The sequence below is a fragment of the Arctopsyche grandis genome, chromosome 3, assembly GCF_051622035.1.
Source record: "Arctopsyche grandis isolate Sample6627 chromosome 3, ASM5162203v2, whole genome shotgun sequence".
In the NCBI taxonomy this organism is placed as follows: Eukaryota; Metazoa; Arthropoda; class Insecta; order Trichoptera; family Hydropsychidae; genus Arctopsyche; species Arctopsyche grandis.
This window is the reverse complement of record NC_135357.1, coordinates 33,918,648-33,944,443: the sequence shown is the minus strand read 5'-3', so window position 1 is coordinate 33,944,443 and position 25,796 is coordinate 33,918,648. Positions and strand designations below refer to the sequence as shown.

At 34.6% G+C, this 25,796-nt stretch overlaps 1 protein-coding gene across 3 annotated transcripts in view; it reads right to left on the bottom strand.

Moving 5' to 3' along the window:
• Positions 1-25,796, bottom strand: part of LOC143909282 (uncharacterized) — a 464,755-nt gene that overhangs the window by 99,997 nt on the left and 338,962 nt on the right. For all 3 annotated transcript variants that reach the window (XM_077427196.1, XM_077427195.1, XM_077427197.1), the window contains one exon: positions 18,114-18,223. In XM_077427196.1, coding sequence (XP_077283322.1) covers positions 18,114-18,223 — 110 coding nt within the window. The remainder of the gene's footprint in view (positions 1-18,113; positions 18,224-25,796) is intronic.

The following is a 25,796-nucleotide window of genomic DNA, read 5'->3' as shown; positions in this document are numbered from 1 at the left end:
ACTGTTCAAGATTACATTCTGCACAACTACAGTAACATACAAATAAAATATACGCGGAAAATGCAGAATTTCCACGAAACATTTTTCTCAGTACGACATTCTTTTATTATATTTCATTTCTTATTATTAAATTTCTTCTCCCTTCACACACACACACATAAAATACCAAGCTTTCAACTCACTGCAACCCACAGCATCGTAATCCACATATCTAATATATAATTTGGAAAGAGACTTTGTATATACATATGTATGTATGCATGTATGTATGTATGTATGGATGTATGTATGTATGCATGTATCCTTCGTTCGTAGAAATCCGTGACGTCATCGAACCAATAATTCTCTTTTTTCCGTATTCAAATAAATTTATAAAAAATAAAACTATACAAATAAATTTTATAAAATGTTTATTATTAGATTAGTCATGTTTAAACGGATTATATTACAAATACTGAGCGAAGCCGGGTAATACAGCTAATAATACAATAAAATAAATACACGAAAAATTAAACTTAAAATCCGGTCCATTAGTCAATTTCATTTCCCGACTGGCTGTTAAACGATTCGGTTAAATTAACGGTTTAGTTAAAACCGATTAACGGATCGATCGAGTTCGACACGATTATATTTAATATTTAATAGATGTACGTATAAACACTTGAATTCGCAATATTTTGCTTTGCAAATGACTTTTGTAATTTCAGCGCGAGTACAAAACGAGTGTATACATACATATAATACATAACTTTTCTTCACAATATTCTTTAATTGGCACCTTTTCGCTTCGTTTCTATGAAATTTAAATGGGAGATTTCAATGAGCTTAAATTCGCGCTCGCAAGCAAGGGTCGGATCGGACGAGAGTTAATTTAAATTTGCGAGCAAAAGTTTGAATTGCTGAAATTATTTTCCGGGCTTCTTTTGAAATTCGGTATACAAAGATATTTTCAACGGTTTAACATTTTACATCAAAATTACGCATAAACATGTAGATATATATGTATGTATGCACATCGATGTATTGACAAAACTAATATAAGAACATATGTGCTTATATACGATATTTATAACAGGCAAACCCCAATGCGCCTTTCTGGCCAATTACAAACATCGATAAACAAATATGGAAAAAAAAAATTACAGCATATTTAATAATTGCCAGCAGTATAGCTCGGTCGTCAAGCTTCTGCTTAGCGTCGAGAGGCGCCGGGTTCGATCCCGTGAGCTGACCTCGATTGAAAACAATTTTTCTGATCTGATCTGTAGTGCTGCTGGTGAGACCTGGATATTTGTGACTTTAGGTCGATCGTTTCCTATCAGAGTTTGCCAATTTTCTCTGATTTCTTGTTGAAACGGTTGCCGGTAAAATTGGCTAAATATCCTCCCTACCTACTATGTCACCACTATTCGAGATTGATTATTGTACAGCAAAATTTATGTACAACTCATATGTAGATGTCTCGTTAATTTGCGAGTTTTTCAGTGTCTCGTAATTCAGCGACTTGTATAATAAAAAAAAATGCTGCAATGTTTGCACTGGGGTTACCTGTAAGGCCTTTCTGGTATATATTGAAAAAAAAAACAAATAAATAAATAAATATATACTAGCTGAACCCGGCATGCGTTGCAATGCCACAATAACGCATGCAATTCCCGTTCCCATTTGTCAGAAAAATGCAGATAAGCGAACACATTTGAAATTATTCAATTGTTTGTCTATTTTACCCTAACAACGCAGGTCATGACGCGAAAACATTTGAAATTATTGCGTTCCAATGCCACTCATTCCCGTTTTTGGGCGATTTTTTTACAGTAAGCTTCCCGGACATGCATACAAAAAATCCTGAAAGTTTCATCGTAATCGGTTGAGTGTTTAAGGAGCATATACGAGACAGACTGATAAACAGACATTCATTCTTATATGTATAGATGTACATATGTTTGTATCAGCAAATTCGAGATGCTATTAAATTGAATTTTGCGAGAGATAGGAAAGTTTGCCAATAGGGTGGAACCGTTTTAATGAAATCAGATAAGTTGCAAAATCTGTGATGTTAGACCTATATCCAAGGTCTGGCTAGCAGCACCGGGCCGGGGTTGAATCCATGACCACGCAGTTGAATGCATTATACGCATTATACTATATGTATACATGTATGTAGTTACTGTTAAATATTTAATTTCAGATTAAATCTTTATGTAAATATATTCTGTTTTTTTAATGTATAATTACATATGTGATGTAAATTACGAGAAACACGATATTTACGAAACAATACCACTTCTTGCCATTATAATATTTGTTCTCAATTTTATTTAAAGCTTTAGCTCCTATCATATATTTTTACTTCATCTATGTATGTAGGTAGTAAAAATTGATGAAGTTTTGTGATCACTGATCACGTTTTCATGATCTAAAAACAATCCGAATGTGAGTGTGTTAGTCTGTGTATTTTGAAATTCTTATCGACAAGTTAACCAGAAATGGTACCTCCCCTTATAGGTGTCCTCTTTATTTATTTTTTTAAATTTAATTATCTCCCAAACCGCTAACCAAATCATACTGAAATTTTTACATGTAATAGAAATTATAAATTTTTATATACATTATAATTTTTTAGTTTTTTTATGATTTTCTTGGAAATCATTTATTAAATAAGCTAGAGTGTAATAAATAATGAGCATTTGTCATTTTTGACGCATTATCATTTGAGCAACTTTAAATGCCAATTCTTTTTTTATATACCTCCTTTACGTTTCACATGGCTTTCGTGTCAGTGGTCATTTTTATCTCTTATCCGATCGTTTTTATTCGATAACTCATTGCAATATACTTAGTCAAAAGCTAAAGCTTTGATATTCGAAATAAATTTAAATTGAAATCAAAAAATAAAATATTCTATTTGAATTTCAACAAAAAAATAATAAAAAAACTGCGTAAATTGATAAAATTGATTTAGTATATTAAAATATAGTTGATTTATTTCCATATATTACTTTATTTAAATTTTATGTGTACATTTCTTTATTAATTAATATAAAAATCATATGATTTTACCTTGTATTGCCGATTTTATATAAAAATAATTAAAAAGGTTTTTGAGCTCTTTTTCCTATTATGCTGTACATTAACATTATAATAATATAATACTATTATTACTAACAAAATTAAATTAAAACTGTAAAACAGAAAATGATCAGTAGATCAGTAGCTACATATTAAAATAGATATAATATGTATTGTGAACATAATTTCGCAATAATAAAAAGCATTTAAATATCAAAAAAATATATATAAAAATTAGTAAATAAGTTTTTGAGCCCTTTTTCCTATTTTCCATTATCATTAGAATAATATAATACTATGATTACCAACAAAATTAAATTAAAATTGTAAAACAGAAAATGATCAGTAGATCAGTAGCTATTAAAATTGATATGAGATGTATTGTGAACATAATTTAGTAATAATAAAAGGCTTTTATAAATCAAAATCAGATATAAAAGTATAATCAAAATACGTTCGATAGTTTGAATTTTGGATCCAATTTTTTTAAAATGAAATAAATAAAAGCATGTCTTTATTTTTCAAAAAGTATATACATATTAATACAAACATATACATACATACGAGTTTTTAATATTTATCTTCAGTTTTTAATATTTATAAAAACAAAAACTTTTCACAAACAGCAAGCCATTTTAGTTTTGCTTTTTTGTCGATGCAAACTCACTGCTTTTGTGTACATATTGTTTCGTACAACAAACCGAAACCAAAACCATACGAACACCCAATTCGACCCTACTTTTTGCATCGCGTTTCCGTTTCCAAAGTCTAAATTTAATACAAACTTTCACGAACAGAAGTCGTTTTTCGCCGATTCAAACAGTCGACGACACAAAACACAGCCTCAAAGTGAAAAAGACTCGGAAAACTGAAAATCAACATCGCACACCCGCCAACCAAAAACCAAATCGAATATATAAGACATCGTATGCATGAGGCAGTTTTACGGTCTATCTAGTGTTGCTAGAAGGGGTCGATTCAACCCCATCTTTCCAAAACGGGGAGTCTGACCGACGTATCTTCGATTCGAGATTGAATGCTCTCCCGACGCGGTAAACCCACTTGGCAACAGTTTTATTCTTCGTCGTAAAAGTGGGGAAAAGTCGTGGGTTTCGGTGGTAAAATTCAACGACGTACAAGTTACGACTCGATTTTTCAATAATGTACGCAATATATGCCCGTGTCTTGGGAAAAAATTGGCATTTTAACCCTTTAAACGGGCCAAGATGTGAGCCGTCGAACGCGCATTTGATACACCCCCGGAAAAGTTTTATATTTCGAATGCGTGTATCTGATGAGGTTGGCTTTTCGAAAAATATTCACAGTACTAGCTGAACCCAGCATGCGTTGCAATGCCACAATAACGCATGCAATTTCCGTTCCCGTTCCCATTTGTCGGAATAACGCAGGCAGCGAACACATTTGAAATTATTGCGTTGCAATGACACTCATTCCCGTTTTTCTCGTTTCCGTTCCATTTTTGGGTGATTTTTGTCGCAGTAATCTTCCTGAACATTCATACAACAAATCCTGAAAGTTCCATCATAATCGGTTCAGTGGTTTGGGAGCCTATACGAAACACGCAGACAGACATTAAATTTTATATATGTATATACTAGCTGAACCCAGCATGCAATTCCCGTTTCTCGATGCGTTTTGATAAGTGAATGTTTCAGTTTCAAATTAATACTTAATTATCAAATTAAATTATAGTACAGTATAGGAACGCTTACGTGACCGACAGACAAACATTGATTTATATATGTACATATGTAGGATTGTTATGAGTGGTGCGTAATGTCAGGTTGGCATGAGTGGTACATAATGTATTTGTACGTTGGCTTGCGTGCGCGCAAGTTAGTTACCAACGTATACATTTCCTTGACTACACACTGGCGCTTCATACTTTCGCGTCGATAAAATCGTAATATTATTATTAAGAGGTTTTATCCCGTTTTTTTCACTGTAAGCTTTCCGGACATGCATACAATAAATCGTGAAAGTTCCATCGTACAATAACGCATGCAATTCCCGTTTCTCGATGCGTTCCTATAAGTGAATGTTTCAGTGTCAAATTCATACTTAATAATCAAATTAAATTATAGTAAAGTATAGGAACGCACGCGTGACAGACAGAAAAACATTGATTTATATACATATGTAGGATTGTTATGAGTGGTACGTAATGTCAGGTTGGCATGAGTGGTACGTAATGTATTTGTACGTTGGCTTGCGTGCGCGCAAGTTGGTTACCAACGTATACATTTACTTAACTACACACTGGCGCTTCATACTTTGCGTCGATAAAATCGTAATTACAAATATTATTATTAAGAGGTTTTATCCCGTTTTTTTCCACAGTAATCTTCCCGGACATGCATACAACAAATCCTGAAAGTTCCATCGTAATCGGTTCTGTGGTTTAGGTGCCTATTCGAGACAGACAGACAGACAAACGTTGATTTTTATATATATAGATTACGTAAGTTTGATACAGGATGTTAGCTTTCCCACTTTCATACACAAAATGTTACATTATATGTATGTACGTGTAGGCAATTACAGTAAGTAGCTTTAAATTGAATCACTTTCTCATAAGCAGTGGTTGAAAAGAATGAATCTCACTAAACTGGAGACGAGAAGAATGAGAGGCGACTTAATCGAAGTCTTTAACCCTTTGAGTGCTGACCAACGCTTTTGCCCACAAGTCATGTATAAAGTAAACAAGAATACTACCTGCTAAGCCTTTAAAGGTAGCATTGAAAAAAAATGAATTGAACATGGGTCGTGTCATCCGTGTGAATAAAGGCTGGTTTACACCGGAATTTCTGAATTTATAACCACAGCAGAATTACCCGATGGAAATTCCTAGCTGCCGAGTATTTTATATTGTGGCTTGGCATTTAGATTGTGAGCATTACATTTTAACAACAATGAAGAAGATGGGACCGGTTTTGGAAAAATAAATTCATTAATAGACTTCTTTTGTTTATTTTATATTGTTGCGAGATATATTAGAGAGTTTAAACACACCTTTACAAAACTCGAAATCCTCGGCGGTAGTTACCTATATATAGGATAGCGATCTAGTTGAATTACACTGTGCGATAAATAACGACTTTTTTTTTGGTTCAGAGACGAGATATGACTTTTATTATAGATCTATGCCCAGTGAATATGAATCTGGTAATAAAATATGTTGATTGAATCGAGATTCGGAGATACGTGTGATTTTTCTATATGTTGGCGTTGTTCTATCGATGTCTCAAAATCTGTCAATTTCCTGTTCAAAATGAAAATTGGAATCTATAGTCGGGTATTTTATCTTTCATTTGTAGTACTTTTCAGCTTTCCAATCTCTGTAAGTAGTCGTCCAGTTCAAATAAAAAGTCAAAAGTACGTATTTTCACTTGGAATTTTTTCCCACTGTTAATACTATTTTATATTGAGTATTTTCTATAGAAACATGTTTATTGGGATAATGTTCTGGTCACATTATTTTTTGTTTTCGTTTAAAAGGGTTAATTGGAAGTGTGCTGAATTTTAAATCGGTAAAATTGCGAGCTAAAAGCTCGTACTAGTGTTTACTCGCATTTACACGAATCTGAATTGAATTAATAGGGATAATATATTAAATTGTCTTTATATGAGAATTATATAAAATTGCACTTAGAAAAATCATATTTCGACTATTCGTTTATTTCATCGAGGTACTGTGCGAGGTTTTGTGCACACAGGCTACTATTTTTAAATAAATAAATAAACAATAGATTCCTCACAACGCAATAACCTGTCACGTCACATTACGTCACGCCTTAGAAACCCTGCCATATGCGAAATATCAGAATGGTCTGGTCGGACAGATAGACAGACACTCGAGAATGCCGCACGCGTACGACTTGTTGAGTGTCGATTTTGGCATTCGTTTTGCACACCCGACGACCATAGTGGGTGGGGAGCTTCTACCCCCCCCCCCCCCCGAATCTGTAAAAGAGAGTTTGAAGAGAGGCTGGAGGTGTAGCAAACGGTTATCGAGGGGTTGGGTAGCACCAATCAAACGTAAGAAGAGCTAAAATTAGAAACTCGGTCGGGGAAAGCTCGCGCGCCCCTGAATTATGGTGGGAAATAAGCGCAGGGGCCTCCAGTGGCGCGCGAGGAGCTTTTCCCGAACTTTGCCAACTTTTCTTATTACTGGGAAACATGATTTTTCGCCTCCCCGAGGACCAGGTAGAGTACAGTGTGATCCAGAGCGACGTTTTGACGCCTCGAGCGACGACTCTACCCTTCGCTTATAAATAATCTTTCAGGTTTACTTTGCCTAATTGATTTTTGTACAGGATTAGCCCTAAGGTTATGATTCTGAATTGTATTCAATTAGCCAAGGCTTTCAATTCAAAAGCGGGAAATATGAGAAGTTGGAAGGAGACGAATTAAAAATGTGTATACTTTTATACTTCATTTTATGACTGTTTGCAGTAAGGAGAAAGTCGTGCGATTTCTCTTGGTTGGCTAAAATATCCGTATGTTAAAATGGTTCGGTGATTATTGGTCACAAACTCACTAAAATCTCTATATCGGAACATCATAACCAGTAGCGTGGTCTAGTGGTGAATGATGAATTATCTCGTACTTGATGTTACGAGTTCGATTCCCGCTAAGTCTCGCTATTGGCCAGACCTTGATTTGTCAAGGTCGATCGTTTCTTATCAGAATTTGCCAATTTTTCTGATTTTCATTGAAACGATTCCTGTAAAATTGGCGTCTCCTTCCCAATTTTCTATTGCGAACCTTTAGTTATTGTTATATCTTAGGTTTCGCCATATAGCTCACCATAGATGTCTCTGTGGTTGTTTATCGGATATAAAATTCGTATCGTTACATGAGAGTTATTCATCGTTATTTATCGTATTAATACGATGTTTGTAATATATGTATACTGACCATAGATGTCAGATATTGTTTAGATTTACATGTATATATGTAATAATTATGTGGACCAGGAAGGCGCATTTGGGGCTTACCTGTTAAGGCTTCCTGGTATATTTGTATATACATATGTATGTAAAAATATATATGTAAAATAAATAAATAAATCTGGCAGCCGAAAAGTCCATCATACTAACGATAACTATCATACTAACGAAAACTTGAGTGCCAAATATTGCGTATTCGCGATTTTAATCGCAAAAATTGTCTTTGTGACCACCTCAATGTGACTAATAATCCAATTACCGTTAAAATAGACCATGAGAAAATTTTACCTCGCAGCTTTGAATGATGTGTGTGTGTGTGTATTTTGGTATTGGAGAACACTGCTAATTTTGTCATACTCGATATAAAATTTGTAGTGCTTTTATTCCAGAGAATTGAGGCTTTTTATGTTTTTCCCAAGAACCTTTCAGTTTATTAAACTAAAATTTCATATCTAGAAGTTTAAGCACTTGTCAACTGGAAGTGGCAGTTTACTATTGTTCTATTTTTTCGAGCCTTCAAATATGTGTGATATTCACGAAAAAATTCAAGTACATATAATCCGTACTAATCCGTATAATTATCAATGTGGTGAAAAAAAAAAAATCAATAAATTTTATTAGGCGGAAGTGGGATTTTTTTCTTGGAAAAATCAAATGAAAACTTACACAAGACAAAAGTTCTACTTCCGGTTGTCTGATTTTGTTCAATTTCTTTTTATTACGTCATTATAAATGTTATAAAAATAAATTATCAAGAAGATAACAATAATTATAAGCTAAAATAAAATAATGAATTATTGTTTTAAAAAAAAATTCTACTTCCGGTTTACAAATTCTAACCAAAACCATATCAGTTCTACATAAAGAATGCGATTATTATTTTTCAGCTTGATACTTTAAATGATGTGGAAAAAATCGAGTGGTCACAACATTTATGTACATATATGCCCAAGCAATGCCGGACAATTCAGCTAAACATATATTACATATACAGTATCAGCATAGATTAGTGGTTGGCGTGTAACGCTTTCAAACCAAGTAGTCACGGGTTCAATATCTGCCGGGGCAGACTTCGGATAGGTCGATCGTATCCTATCAGAGTTTGTCAATTTATCTAATTTGCATTGAAACTGTTCCAACCAATTGGCAACTTTGAATTACATATATGTACATATTTCAAATTTGTCGAAGTTATCTAAATATGTCTTTGCTTTGAAAAATTACTTGTATGCCTTCCTGGTATACATACATAGGTATACGTAAAATAAATAGTGATCCCAAAAAATATCACATTCAAAAGATTGTAATAAATAATGGGATAACGATGGTACTTTTGGGCCGACTTGTACATTTTAGGATATTTTTCCGAACACGTCGGAAGATGTGATCACGACGAGATTGGTATTGCATGTAGCTAACTTCTCGCTTATGGAGTATTTGTTAACATTTCCCCGAAGCGAATAAATCACTACCAAACAACCTCATATATGTACTTCCAATAGTATACTATAAGTATATTTTATGTAAATTATATGACATTTAGATTGAAACTGGTTGACATACATTCATATATTATATATCAACTATTATATACCATAGTGACATGTCAAGTCACTCAGAATTGACATTATGTCCAATTGTATACATAATCAAACACATTATACAATCTAGGTATCCACATATTAATTACAAACCGCAAGCAAATGTTGCTTGCAACAATCAACAAAGTCGGACTATATAGCTGCGTTTGCGAGAGGAATGAGATGCTGGTTATATTGGCAAATTGGTTACAACAATCAAATTAGATAAGTTGGCAAACTCTAACAAAAGACGAGCGATTTGAATTTAATAACCATCCAGATCTTGCCAGCAGCGATAGACGTACTTGAGAAAATCGAATAATTTTTTTGATTTCAGCCGGGATTTGAACCCACGACTTCGATACTGGTAAAAACATCGTTTTACTATGTAGTGAGCGATGTATATCTATATATATATATATATATATATATATATATATATATATATATATATATATATATATATATATATATATATATATATAAAATTGAATGTCTGTTGGTCTGTTTGTCCGTCTCTTATAAGCTCAATGAGTGCGATTTTGAATGTGAGGAAACGTAAGAATGTTAGAAGTATGTTAGATGCATTGAAATGGTTGGATATTAAAAAGAGTCCTTTAAAGAGCACTTTAAAATTTGTATATGAGATAGATAAGAATCTATTACCCAAGTATTTTAGTAATCATATAGTTAAGAATAGAGATATACATAATTATAAAACTAGAAATTGGAATAAATTAATTATAGGTAGAGTTAAGAAAGCAAAAACTGCAGGAGGTGTTTTCCACAGAGGTGTTCAAATATACAATGCCTTTCTTGAGAGCATTAGAAATGCTAGTAACATTGGTGCTTTCTTAAGGGGTGTTAATGGATACCTCTGTGGAATATGACGTAATTATATATGTAAGTTTAATAAAATGCTATGATTGGAATTATATTATATTATATTTTAGGGTTATTAATTATAGTTTTGTTATTTTTGCTAACTATGTTATATTATTGTTGTTAGTTTTAGTTTGAAATTACACTGAGAGTGCGGCACGAGACGTGCTCGTGGTAACCAGATGTGATGGGCGAATGACCGTTATCGATCACTTCCAAACCTATGTCAATACCAAAACCAGCAGCGTGGCCTAGTGATTATCATCTTATGCTTTCGTGCAGAGTGTCACGGGTTCTATTCCCAGAAAAAAATCAGCATTCCAACAGGTTGGAAGATACGGGACAAACGCTTATTAAACGTCAAGAAGATTTACTTTCCGCGTGTTTAAAACGCGTTGTATACGATATTTTATCTCCAACGTAATGGCAGACGATACATTAACGTGTATTGATGACCAAAATGAGCAATATGGCAAAGTATGAAAACGATCGGATAAGAGATAAAAATGACCACTGACACGAAAGCCATGTGAAACGTAAAGGAGGTATGTAAAAATGAAGAAGTGCACATGTAAGAAGATGCTTTTTGGATTATATTCGTGGTTATTTTAAGCGTTTTGCTCACACAAAATTTACATATGCATAGCATCGTTTCGAAAACGGATGCTTGAGTGCGCTAAGCTTCCGCGCCGAAAAGTTTATTATTTCTGCAAAAGGTTGGACGCTGCTGATAGCGCTATCTTCCTGCTAGAGTTCCAACAAATGTTTCCTGCATCCTACACCGTCAGCACTTTGCTATTCCTACCTATACACACACACACACACACACACACACACACACACACCCGTCTACAGAGATAACTGTCGCGAATACGATCTGCTAAAACCAGCATCCATTTCGAACCTTTTCACCGCGGCGTATCCCGTCCACGACTCATCAACGCCGATTAAACTCACGACAAATTATTCAAATCCACTCGTGTTTGTTTATTTTCAAGATTTCTCACTGATTTGCATTCATGGCACTAGCGCACATCGCCGCCATTACGAGATCATTAATTCCGACGCCATTTTGTTTTCGCTGCGTGGATGGTTTGTCGCTTGGCGTATTTTAGCGTCATATAACACCTTAAGGCGTTATCTGCCATTTTTAAAGGGTATTTAACGCTTTCGCGTTTGTTATAAGCGATAAAGTTTATCGTGCGGTCCATCTCCCGCGAAAAAACTGTCAGAATGAGCGATGATCGCGATAATGGACACACAAAAATTGTAATATAAAAAATAAAACACAAATACAACAACAACAACAACAACAACAACGGCGATAATTACGTCCGTTAAATAAATGGATAATTTCCCACTTTGCCGCCATTTACGCCCAACGTGTTTTGATGAAAATCCGCATGATTTATTGTTTAATATGCGAGCAAACGTCATATTCGCCGGTGATTGTGAGAATTACATCTAAAATTAATCTCCAATTCAACGTCATTTTTATTTTATGAGTGACCTTGAAGAAGAGGAGTGAGCGTATAATTTAACTAAATGGTGCAAGGGGGGGGGGGTTGTAACGTTTCGTAATGTGTTAAACTGCTTAAAGATACACACAATGGTACGCGATTCCTATATTTGTAGAAATGTCGGATAAACTTGTCGAAATAATAAGATAGCTCGATTTAGCAATGAAATAAGACACGCCCATTCACTTCTGAGGTCTACCTAGACATGCCGTGCCGTACGATTCTGTGTGTCTGCGCCTTTAGGGCCGGGTCGCACCGCTCGACTCGCGAACAACTTTGTTGGCGAGTTTTGTTGCTGGAAAATCTGTGGGTCCGGTCTTCCTTTCAACTCGGGGACGGCCTGAGACGGCCGCACGTGCTACTAGTTTTTTCACAATAGAGACTATAATACAATACAGACGTACAATACCGTAATACGTACAATACGCATTTAACGCATCTATTGTAATTTATTAGGATTTTCAACATCTCAATTATTTCAATTGTTAATTTTACACGAAACAGCCACACACCCTGTCCATTTGAAATAATATACATACTCATGCTTTATTGTCGTCGTAAGCAAGTCGAAAAAGTCTTACTTACCGTTCAGTATTATCTATTGTAATTTATTAGGGTGTTTAACATCTCTATTATTTCAAATATTAATTTTACACGACACAGGCAAATCCTGTTCATTTAAAATAATATATATAATATTAGAGATTTCAATATGATACAATGTGTAAAGACGATACAGTACAGGACCCGTTAAGAAATCATTGTTCAGAAGATTTATTACAGCAGCTCTATGCAAGTGTTGCACATGTCGAAAGAAACCGCTGTCTATTGTTAAATACACAAGGACGCTGTTATTTACATTATCCACATAATTTGTAGACCACATTAATTTTCTCTAACTAATTGTATTTCGTCTCTTCTTCCTCGATCTCCGGCAAATTCCATTATTATGTTGTTGTTATTTCAAATTAATGTTTATTGTACTCGATAGATTTAACAAACTTATTACGTGCAATAAATGATATCTGAATCAAATTTTAGTTCAATTACCTCATATTGAGCAATTCATTGAGAAATTATTTCATAGATTGATCATTCATACAATAGAGGCATGTCGTAGATTGCACTGCGGTTGTTGGTGTTTTTTTTGTATGGAGTTTTTTTGATGGGTCCGGCATGTCGATCGTTAAGGTCATTAAATCCATGCGACCAGACCCAACTCTGTCAACTGATATCAACCGTCGTCGGGCTTTATTACCCGAGAGACCGACATGTTGCAGGGTCCGGTCCGATGAAATGTGACCCCATACAATGTGTATGGGATCGGTCATTTTGCATTTTCAGAACGACACGTCGCGCCAACCGAGTTGTTCGCGAGTCGAGCGGTGCGACTTGCGAGCGACTTGGTTGAGGGCGACCAGACCAATGCATGCAGGTAGATGGGACATGCTACACCCGTCAACTTGTTTGTCGCACACATTTCCATACATTTTTTCGTGTCACGCAACTAGTGTATAAGGACACATAGAGTGGTACGTGGCACATGTAGTATGTTATATGTTTTGCAAAAAAACGCTGCTAGGTTGAATCTGTACCATGGCGTCTCTTCGCAAAACTCACCCCCTGGCGTGTTTTTGTTAAAATTTTATCCTTATATTTTTTTTATTATTCAATTAATCATGTATATTAAGAGATTGCATCCAAAGTGACGAGTTTACTATGCAGATTAAGAAACATTAAATTACATATAATACATAACCATTATATACTTTTTACATTTTTGTAGACGAGATCTATGGACAAACATTGCAAATTATGTTGCAAACATTTTTTTTTATTTATATAATACGATCAATAAGCATTTTATACAGTACGAATATTTTTGTACATCCAAAGAGACATCTATGGAGAAATTTTGCAGCATTTTTGTATACAATCGGTGAACCATGAGAATATGAGATACTGAACAACTAAAAAGCTTGCGAGAGAAATTGGGGAGGTAATGCTGATTTTTTTCTGGGAATAGAACCCGTGACAGTCTGCACGATAGCATAAGATGATAATCACTAGGCCGCGCTGCTGGTTTTGGTATCGACATAGGTTTGGAAGTGATCGATAACGGTCATTCTCATTTATGTAGAGATGTAGAAGAAACTTGTTGAATTAACAATGACACGAAGATTCGCCCATCACATCTGGATACCACGAGCACGTCTCGTGCCGCACTCTCAGTGTATTTTTACCAGAAGGAAGTTGTACTTAAAAAAAATCCGCTTTTAAAAAAGTTTCCAGTTTTCGGATCGTTCATTCCTATATTTGTATAAATGTGGGAGAAACTCAACGAGTTTACTAATATAGTATGAATAAGCAATGACAAGCAATGAGATACACCCGTTCACATCTGGCGTCTACCTAGGCATGCCATGCCGTACGATTCTGTGTATGCGTCTTTAAGGTGCAGACACACAGAATAGTACGTGGCACGTGTTATTTTTTACACAGTTTTGAAAATGCAAAAAGCCTCTGCTAGGTTGAATCTGTACCATTGCGTTTCTTTGCAAACCTCACACCCTGGCGTGTTTTCGGTGAGATTGTATCCTTGTATTGACATAAGTTTGACAGTGATGGATAGCGGTCATTCTCATGTATGTACATATACGAAACTTGTTGAATTAACAATGACACGAAGATTCACCCATCACAGCTGGATACCACGAATATGTCTCGTGCCGCACTCTCAGTGTATTTTTACCAGAAGGAAGTACTTCAAAAATCCGTTATAAAAAAGGAACAGTTTGCCAGTTTTCGGATACACGAGGGTATTGAACGATCTTGACGCGCCCCGCATTATTATTTTGGTGAAATCTGCGAGTCAGATGACGACGTGCGCCGAGGCGTCTTTTTTATCAAAGGCCCATAAAAGGCGCGTATCTTTAATAAGGCGAGCCCATATAAAAATGTTCGGAAGTGAAGCCCTTTTACGGCGGCTCTATTAAAATCCCTTTTATTATAGAGGAAGAGCCAGCGAAAATCTCGGATACATTCGCATTTTGAATACTTTCGCAGGATGTGATCATAAGTCAGACGACAAGATGTTGAAAAGAATCCCATAAAGTTTATATAAATAATATTTATATATTTTCCGATGTCTGGTATATTTGTTTGTAAATTTGTACCATTCAGACAACAGTCATGGCGTTCGGCTTGCATAAATGCTTGCGCCATAGGAATACATACATACAGACTTATTTATTCGTCGATTTCATTCAATCGTAAATTTTTGTTAGGTGTAAAAAAATTTGGATGTGACTAACCCACCACTTTATCTATGTATTTGAGGAATATAAGAAAGATCAACAAAATTCGATAATGAAACATTCATACACGTTCACACATACATTTTCGCAGAGAGCATTTTCGATACAGATTGAGCGCAAATGTAGGGGTACTTACAGAAGACAAAAGTCCTACTTCCGGTTGTCGGATTTTGTTCGAAATTTTTTTTATTACTTATAATCACCATAATTATTATACACATTAAATATCAAGAAAATAAAAATAATTTAAAAGGTCAAAATAAAATAATTAAATATTGTTCTTATAAAAAAAACTACTTTCGGTTTACGAATTCTGACCAAAACCTTATCATCTTTAATGCAAATATTATTTTTCAGCTTGATATGTTCAGGGGTGTGGAAAAAATCGAGTGGTTACAACATTTTCGCCTTTTCTATGAAAAAAAATCTCATTTCCGGTTTATTAAATTTAATAATTTTGTTTTATTATTTCCATCAAATTGATACAAGAATTATACTTGAATTTTCTTATGAAGAGCACGCATATTTAAAGGGTCGAAAAAAAAGTGGAAGAAAAATTGAACAAGAGTAAACTGCCACTTCCGGTTGACAGGTGATTACCAAATTTTATCATAGCTTGGCGTTAAGCTTAAGCTTCTAGATATTTATTTATTTATTTATTTTATTTATTTATTTATTTAATAGTTTTGGACCATTGTGGCATTACAGGAAGAACCTAATGCGCCACAATGGCCTACATTTGAAAAAGATATAAAAACATGATATAAAAACAAGTATACTGTTAATAAAGGAAAAAAGCAAAAGCAGAAAACATGGTAAAATAAAATAATAAAAAAAAGTAACAAAAGGAAAATAATACCTCATTCAGAGAGAAAAAAAAATAACAAAAGTGTAAAAATTAAAAATAAAATCCATAATAAATAGATATAAAGTTTTAGTTCAATTTACCAAAAAGTTTTTGAGAAAAATATAAAAAAACCTCGATTATCTAGAGTAAAAGTACTACTTCCGCTTCGGGTAAAAATATTGGGGTATAAAATTTATAATTTCCATTAGATGTAAAAAATTTTCAGTCTGATTGGTTTAGTGGTTTGGGAGATAATTGAATTCAAAAACTTAAAAAAGACGGCCCCTATAAAGGGAGGTACCATTTTCGGTCAACTTAAAAATTTGAAAAAAAATTTCGTCATATCGATAAGAATTTCAGTAACCGATACTAAGTTTCAGTTCGATAGGACTAACGGTGTGTAAAAAATCCCCAAAATACACAGACACACGTTATTTCTAGATCATGAAAATTTCTGAGTACGAATTAGTCATAATCTCGAGTTCAAATTTTCGCATGATCACAAAACTTCATATATTGTTGCTACGTACATAGATAAAGTGAAAATTAGTCTGATGCTTTGAGCGGCTAAGGAAATAATTGGATCCAGAAACGTAAAAATGTTTTTTAAAAACTAACCTCGTCTATATTTTGTTTATAAAATTAAGACGATATATAAAAACCTAATTAAGAAATCACCATTCTCTCCGTAAACTTTGATCATGAGTATGGCAAAGTGCTCAATCTGCCATAGCGAGAGGGGGGCGAAAAGGGAAAAAAACGATCAGAACAGTGTGTACAAATGGGAAATTGTGGACGATAGACGTCACCATGAACGATATACGTCAATAGAGATAATGTCTATTACGATTATTTTTCACCATGGTAATGGCGGACGTGATTTCCACTTATATTGATGACCAAACCGAGCAAAATGGTAAAGTTTGAAAACGATCAGATAAGAACCCAAACTTCGTCAGACGACAAAATCGATTCTGAACTTAGAAGAGGTTAGTAAAAACTAAAAAGAGGTTTGTAAAAATAGAGGACAGTTATAAGGGGAGGTACCACTTCAGGTCAACTTAAAAATTTGAAAAAAAAAAATACGTGGCACCGAAAAGCATTTTAGAAACTGATACCAAGTTTCAGTTCGATAGGACTAACAGAAGTTTTCTTTCCCTAGTATTTAATACAATTCTACAGTTTTTGGTATTGTATGTATTGTTACGTACGCCGCGGATTAAGCGAATAGAATCCCAGAGACTATGTGACCGTTCAAGGGTTATCTGTTAACGGATAAACTAAGTGCTTGCACTTAGGATCAACGGATATCTGTTAACGGATTAACTAAGTGCTTGCACTTACTTCCAAGATTATATCTGGACTCTAAGTGCATTTAGGCTAAACAATGACCGTTACTAGTCCTTTCTCAGAATCGGTACGGGGAGACCCAATGTCGTGAGAATACATATCCGAATACGTGACTATACAATAGGTAAACAGATTAGACGTCCTGAGAGATCTACCCTTTATAATGCGGTACGTAGGCGATATCAGGTCATTCTGGACTGAGCACTGCCAGTGTGTGTATCTCCTTAATCATCAATAAATGCTGTGAAACGACTGTTGGCCTTTTACTTGGATCGTCCACCCACCCCTACGCAACAGTATCTATTATAACTCAAATTCCAATCAAAGACCTGTACCCAAGCAACGCCGAGCAATTCGATAAGATATATAATAATACCAGATTATATATTATCCTGCACAGCACTAGTGCTACGTGTGTATAATATTTATGTGAATAAATTTTCAATGTTGAGCCGTCAGTTGATATTGTATGTTAAATGGATGTATTGTGAGAAGGTTTGACGTTTTGTTTTTGCCAGAGGCAGAAGGCTTATAATGTGATGTGTTTATTTTTGGCATATGTAGGGCATGCGAACCTTTGGATGGTCTCTGACAGGGACGACCACTCTGACGGCGACCTTTATCGGCTTGTCTCGTGTGATGTCTACCATGCGTCGCTCGCAGCCTCCCCTGCCGCCATCTCTGTCTGTGAAAAAAAATAATCAAATATTTATGTTTTGCTATAAAAATACCATAAAAACCATAGGACATAACATAAATTATGATAAAATATTATAAAAAAATTTTCAAAGCTATTAATCCTATATTTCTTGTATTCCTAGAAAGAACTACAAGAAATGTATTTTAATAGATTTTGTATGATTTTTTGATTTGATTTTTAAACGCTTTTTATTATTATGAAATTATGTTCACAATACATCTTATATATATTTTAATAGCTACTGATCTACTGATCATTTTCTATTTCACAATTTTAATTTAATTTTGTTGGTAATCATAGTATTATATTATTCTAATGTTAATGTACAGCATAATAAGAAAACGAGCTCAAAAACCTGAGAACGATTCTTATAAATGCTCATAATAAATCTAATACATAATATTAATTAAAGACTCTCTAAAGTCGATGACCTAAAGCAGATTGTGTTTAGGTAATCCGTGTTTATAATTGAAGGGTATAGACAATTTGTTGTAATCACCGAGACTCTTCACAAGTGTGTTAGTATGGTTATTAGTGATTCTGTCGTAGAATCTACTGGTTAGTTTGTTATTAATGTCTATAACAAACGGAATATTATTTATGACATGCAGATTTTTCAAGTTAGTATATATGGGTGTATTATAAATTATTTTTAGGGATTTGTTTTGCATTATTTGGAGCTTGGAAAGGTTAGTATTCGAGACGTTATTCCATACAGGTGAAGCATATGTTAATAATGGTAATATGAGCGCGCGATATAATTTTATTTTATTTTGAGTTGATAAAGAACTATGGCGATTAAATATTGGGTATATAGAGGATGTATCCCGTATTGCCTTGCATTTAGCTCCCTCATTGTGAGGTGCCAATCTCATTCTTTTATCGAACGGTACTCCTAAATATTTTATTAGTGACTACCATTTCAGACATTCTCCAGAGGGGATTTTCACATCTGAACTTGGCTTATGCTTTCTAACACTTAAGAATATGGCGTCTGTTTTGGTTTGATTCATTTGAATGTTCCACTTAGTGACGTGTTCCGTCATTGTTTTAATTGCAAATTCAAGATTTTTACGAATAGTGTCCGGTTTTTTGCTACTTGTGAAGCAAGCGGTATCATCTGCATATAGGGCTATGTGAAAGATTTTTGGAATATGTATGTCATTTATATATATGGAGAACACGAGTGGGCCAAGCAAGCTCCCCTGCGGAACGCCAGCTGCTATTATTTTTGGAGACGATAAATAATTATTTACGCTAACCACTAGCTTTTTACGAGTTAGGTACGATTTGATGATGATAATTAGTTATTTTGGTATTTTGTTAATAAGGAGCTTATGAATGAGTCCATCGTGCCAAACCGTGTCGAAAGCCTTTTCTATGTCGAGACATACCGTCGGAGCTTAACTGAAGAGTGGTAGAGAATTCGAATGTGAAATTTTTCGCATTTGACAATCACTTTTGAGCACAAAGTCGACCGAAGGCGAAAGTTAACCCCTTTGCGGCACGCGTGTACGCAAACCCCCGTTAATCATCACTACTCCTCTTCGCGCAACTCGTTGGTTTTATTCGACTTGGCAAACTTTTACGGCTACCATGCCACTGCCTTGCCTCTCCTGCATATAATATAGTTTTATGGGAGTTTTCTCCGCCCACACAGAACGTTGCCCCGTTGAATTTTAAAACATCTCGTACGTTTATATTCATTCGCATAAAAGATAGACAGTCGTGTCTAATTTAAGGCCACTAATCTATGTAGATTCAACCTTCGGATCTCAAATGAGATAAAAATTTTAATATACATATGTACATATGTATATACATACGATAGGCTGGAGCGAAAGATTTCCACAATAAACTTCAGTTTTCCACGATGGACCTTGTGGAAAACTTTCGACATATCAAGGGACCGATATATCATTTTGGCCAGCTTATTTTATTTTTATTACTAGCCTCTTCTTAGCTCGCTTTCGATTTTTTCGTTTGATTTCGTCCAACGAAATTTGGGTTCTTATCCGATCGTTTTCACACTTTGCCATTTTGCTCGGTTTGGTCATCAATATATGTGGAAATCAAATCCGCCATAACGATGGTGAAAGATTATCGTAATAGAGACACGTTTGAAAATACTCCATTATCGTTCTCGGTGACGTCTATTAGAAAGATGCCGTATTTATCCACACTCTTCCAATCGTTTTTTCCCTTTTCGCCAGATTTTAATTGTTTAAACGCCTATAACTTTTCCTTTTTTCACACTATCTACATATATATATATATATATATATATATATATATATATATATATATATATATATATATATATATATATATATATATATATATATAAATTGAATGTCTGTCTCGAATAAGCTTCTAAACCACTAAACCGATTACGATGGAACTTTCAGGATTTGTTGTATGCATGTTCGGGTAGATTACTGTGAAAAAAAAACCTCTTAATAATAATATTCGTAATTACAATTTTACTGACGAGAAAGTAAAGCTATCCTCCCGCCTTCAACGCATCACGCCGCGAGTGTGACAATAATCGCGCCACGCCTACCTCGCACTCGAATTTACTGACCATTCAGGGCTGTACCACAAACACACAGCGAATGGCCCACGCCAATAAATACATACCTATATATAAAATTGAATGTCTGTGGAACGAGAACGAGAACGGGAACGGGAACGGGAACGGGAATCGTACGCGTTATTGTGGCATTGCAAAGCATGACGGGTTCAGCTAGTATTTTATAAAATTTGCATTATAGGGTCTTTTTATCTCTTATATATTTTTACTTCACTCGTAGGTTATACAATGAACTTCATACATGTTTTATTGTATTCGCGACGACTTTATTAAGGAAATGAATGGAAGTCAAGACTGTATGGGATATACCAAAAAGACAGTAAAATATAATCAAATGAATTTTCCGAAACAACTGCCAATGAAAATGTCGCCCAATGAAAAATTCGACACATATAAGCATACATACATGCACAAAATGCGATTAAACAACCAAAAGAAAACTCATAGTAGGCGCTGGACCGCTCCTAACGGTCGGCCGGAAGCTTGCAGAACTTGCTTCAGCAAACCGGAAGCAGCCTTCTATTGTGCATCCCCTTTCCCCCAGACTTAAACACCATCCCCCTTCAAGTCGACACACGTTTTCGGAACAAACTTTCTAAATTGTCGCGCATTACCGGCCCAAGTTCCGCTCGACCGTAACGGCCCGCTTTGCTGTTCCAAAACCTTTAAATTGCGTTAAAAGGCGACAAAGTAGACGGCAAAGTGGGGCTGTTCAAGTTTTAACCTTTTCGCCGCAACTATCGGGACCATTTCAAATTTCGCCAAACTAGCTAAGTATCCGCGGCTTACGTACTTTAAGCCATCTTAGTCTCTTTCGAATTTTTCTACGAAGAGATTTTTTTTTAATACTTTTGTTCGAATATACATATGAACTATACAGGATGATTAGAACCATGCGGTGCGTACATAACAGCTAGAATTATATTTGGTTCAAAAATCCTCTTTCTCAATGTCAATTGTTTCCGTCTCTGTCAACCCTAAAACAAATTTTGAGGTTATGTACATACGTCAACTCTGAAGAAACGAATTCTATAATTATAATTTAAAAAAACTAATACATCACATTCAAATTAAGAAAGTTATGATGAACGCAGGTTACCAGATAAATATGTTAAAATAACATCCGATAATCTACGCTCCCCAAGGTGGAAAATATCACATTCAGGGACGGCAGCAACGATTTCATTGTGAAGTCGAATAGCTCTTGAAATAGGAGCCATTCGAAAAAGAACTGTGCGAGCAGCAGGTACAACCATCAAATGATGATGTCTACCACGCACATAATTATTAGGGACATAAAGTCTCAACTGTTCCAGCAACAACGGGCATGACGTATTACCACGCAATAGCTGGAGAACGAAACGAATTAACGAGAAGTTTCTCCGAAGTTCAAGGGAATTATACCCAAGCATGCCCAAAAGGAAAGGAGTAGGATAGAGATATGGGTAATACCCATACTATTTCTTATAAAGAAAACGAAGAAATGCTTTTTGCACTTTTTCGATTATAAGAGAGTAGTTTGCTTCATGTGGATTCCACACAATCGCATTATACTCTAGCTTACTTCTAACAAGCGAGTTGAAAAGCAAGCGAGAAAACAAGGGGTTGGAGAATAATCTAGCATATCTCAAGACAAATCCAAGTCGACGAAAGGAAACGTCAGCGACTGTCTTGATGTGGTTGTGAAAGGTGAATTGAGGATCAAAAGTGATACCCAAGTCGACCATTGATTCCACGCGCTTCAACAATACGGATCCAATGGAATATCCGTGACAATAGAGCGAATTCGCACGTCCATAACTCATAATGGCACATTTACTAGTATTCAGTTCAAGCCCTAAACTGGAACTGAACTCTAAAACAGCGTTAATATCTGCTTGAAGGAGAGAGGCTTGCCTCAGTATAGCTAATTATATGTAAACTTGTATGAAGTAACCTGATTAGGATCTGTCGGCACGCGCAGATATAAACGTCATTCGACTTTTGGCCGAAACACCACGCTACTCACAAAGGACCACGCTATTTAACATTCGTTTTAACAATCATTATATAACCCACGAGTGAAGTAAAAATATATAAGAGAGATAAAGAGAGCCCATAATGCAAATTTTATAAAATATAGTGTGAAAAAAGAAAAAGTTATAGGCGTTTAAACAATTAAAATATGACATTGCAAGAGGGTGGCGAAAAAAGAAAAAACGATCGGAATAGTGTGGATAGACCCAGCAATGTGGACAATAGACTTCACCGAGTAAGATAATGGAGTATTTTCAAACGTGCCTCTATTACGATTATTTTTCAACATCGTAATGGCGGATTTGATTTCCACATATATTGATGACCAAACCGAGCAAAATTGCAAAGCTTGAAAACGATCGGAGAAGAACACAAACTTCGTCAGACGAAAAAATCTTAAGTGAGCTAAGAAGAGGCTAGTGAGCTAAAGTGAGCTACAAAATGATGTTTGAAATTGACCGTTAATGAATATTTCACGACGTGTAATACGAACGTGTGTAATTCAATATTGCTATTTTCTCAAAGTTTAACTTGTGCAACGACAAGTGTTCCCTTACTAAAACTCTTCCGATCGCTTTGAAACTTTGCCATTTTGCAAGGTTTGGCCTCCGCTAGATATTTCAATTGGGTCCACTAAGTCGATGGTGAAATACAATCGTAATAAACACGTTTAAGAATCCAAAAAATTTGAAAACGGTGACAACTAACCCACTGTCAATAGCCAATAGCCTTGTTTTTCTGACTTTCCACACCCCCCCCCCCACTTGGTTTTGTCTATACCTTTATTATTTTCTTACTATATCTTATAAATTTTGCATTATAGGCTCTCATTATCTCTTATATATTTTTTTACTTCACCAATAGGTGAATAGGTGAACGAATGAATGAAAATATGCTTTTATAATATTGAAATGGCCGATGCGGTGTTCATTATTTGGCCAAGGCGTTTTTGCTGCATGTTTGACGTCTCTCTTTTCAATATCATATATGTATCTTTTTTTTCAACTCTCTGATTTCGACTTTCTTGATTGGATTTGTTTTATCATCATCATTTCACATTTAAGCAAAGTTTAATAGTCTCATGGACTCTTAAAAAGTACCATCATCCACATTCTATTCTATAGTTTTGTTATTTTCATTAAAAAGCCCCTATTTACAGAATTCAACGTGTCTAATCTTGATTTCGTGTAGCTTTAAAAATATAATATTTAGGAGATACTGAAGAAATACGATTTTGATGCATAATTTTGACAAATTTCGTATTCATATTTTTCTCTGAAATTAAAATCATGTGATAATAATATTATATCATATTATAATAACAATTCTATTGAAATAAAGCACGCGCTTTTAATAATCTTTAGAAAAATACGCACATAAAAGGAGTTCGTATTCTGAAAGGTTTATTGATCGTAAGTATGTTGTTTTGATAATACATATGAAGAAGAAAATACTAATGAATTTTTTAGTAAGTGTATACTTTTGTATATATATATATGTATGTATATATTATAGTGAAGTAATCTTTAATTTCACGAAAAGTCTTTTGCTTGATGTTACATGTAGATTGAGCATTTCTTTTAGTTATGTAAAAATGGCATAATAAATTAACACACTATAGTATCTCAATCTTTTGAAAGAGCGATTGTTGAGATGACTTAAACAAACTAAATTTTATTTATCATTATTATGCTTTCCTAATAAAATTTACTAATAAATAAAAATCCCATGCTCCATGCATTATTACGTTTTAATAGCAGATAATTTCATCAATTCTTATCGACGACGAATGTTCATTTCCCTCTCGATTATTGAACGAAAAAAAGGTGCCAAAAATATTTTCATATTATATATACACAGAAGGAAATTCGCAGGCCATCGTTTACAATTTTTCAAGGCGATGATCGCCGGAAAATTTACATAAAATAAATGGAACAGAATCGATGATTGATTACGACAATATTTTAGCGCACTTCCAATTTCGATGCACAATTTATGGGAAATCGTTCGCGCCGAAGGCTTTCATTTGTAAATTTCACACGAGCTTTTCTTTTGCCAACGTCGCAAAATCAAAAATTTGCAAAAATTCGACTGATTTGGCATCATGTTACATTATGTAATACCCGCAAGGGAAAAATGGCCAAAGCTAATGTTATACGTGAATCGTTCGCAACAAGTTCTCGATTAGTATTAGGTATATAAAGGATGGCCAAACAAAAGGGGATTGTATTCTCCTCGCTTTTAGCAATCAAAGATCGTATTTGCGATTACGAAAGAGAGAGAGAACAAGGAGGTAAAAGTAGTGGAGAGAGATTAATAGCACCGACATAAATTAGTTATATAACGAACTCCAAATTCGCGTACTGAAAACGTTTCGCACTAATAAAGTGAAAGGAACACCTGGCGTAATGCTTCATAAGATTGAACTCGCCTATTATGAAAAGAAAGCTTTCATTAAATCAAAGCTAGATCTCATTGATCGTATTGTACGTATACATATATATAATATATCATTACCTCTCACGAAATCGACACTAGCAGAAAATTTTAATGGAATGATTAATTTTACAAATTATACGGAACATATGTATGTTTGGAGTGGAATGAAAACGAAAAGAAAAACATCAACAGGTGAGTGTGAGAATGAAAATTTAATGACGAAAAATGGATCACGAAGTACTACGTTTTATCTAAATTTACAGTGATTTGTGGGTTTAATCCGGATCAATAATTGGTCCGGATTAGTGCTTTGAATTGTCTTCAGATAAAATAAGGACTGCTTTCAAATAAAAAGGTCCACACCATCAACATTAAACTTTAAACAAACTTGATAAGGTGAAATGTTTAAAAATATACATATATTTCATAAAAAATGTACATTTGGCCGAATGGACACTTGGCCAATACACGTAAGGCCGACGGACATTTTGAATGGATATCTTTGGGCTC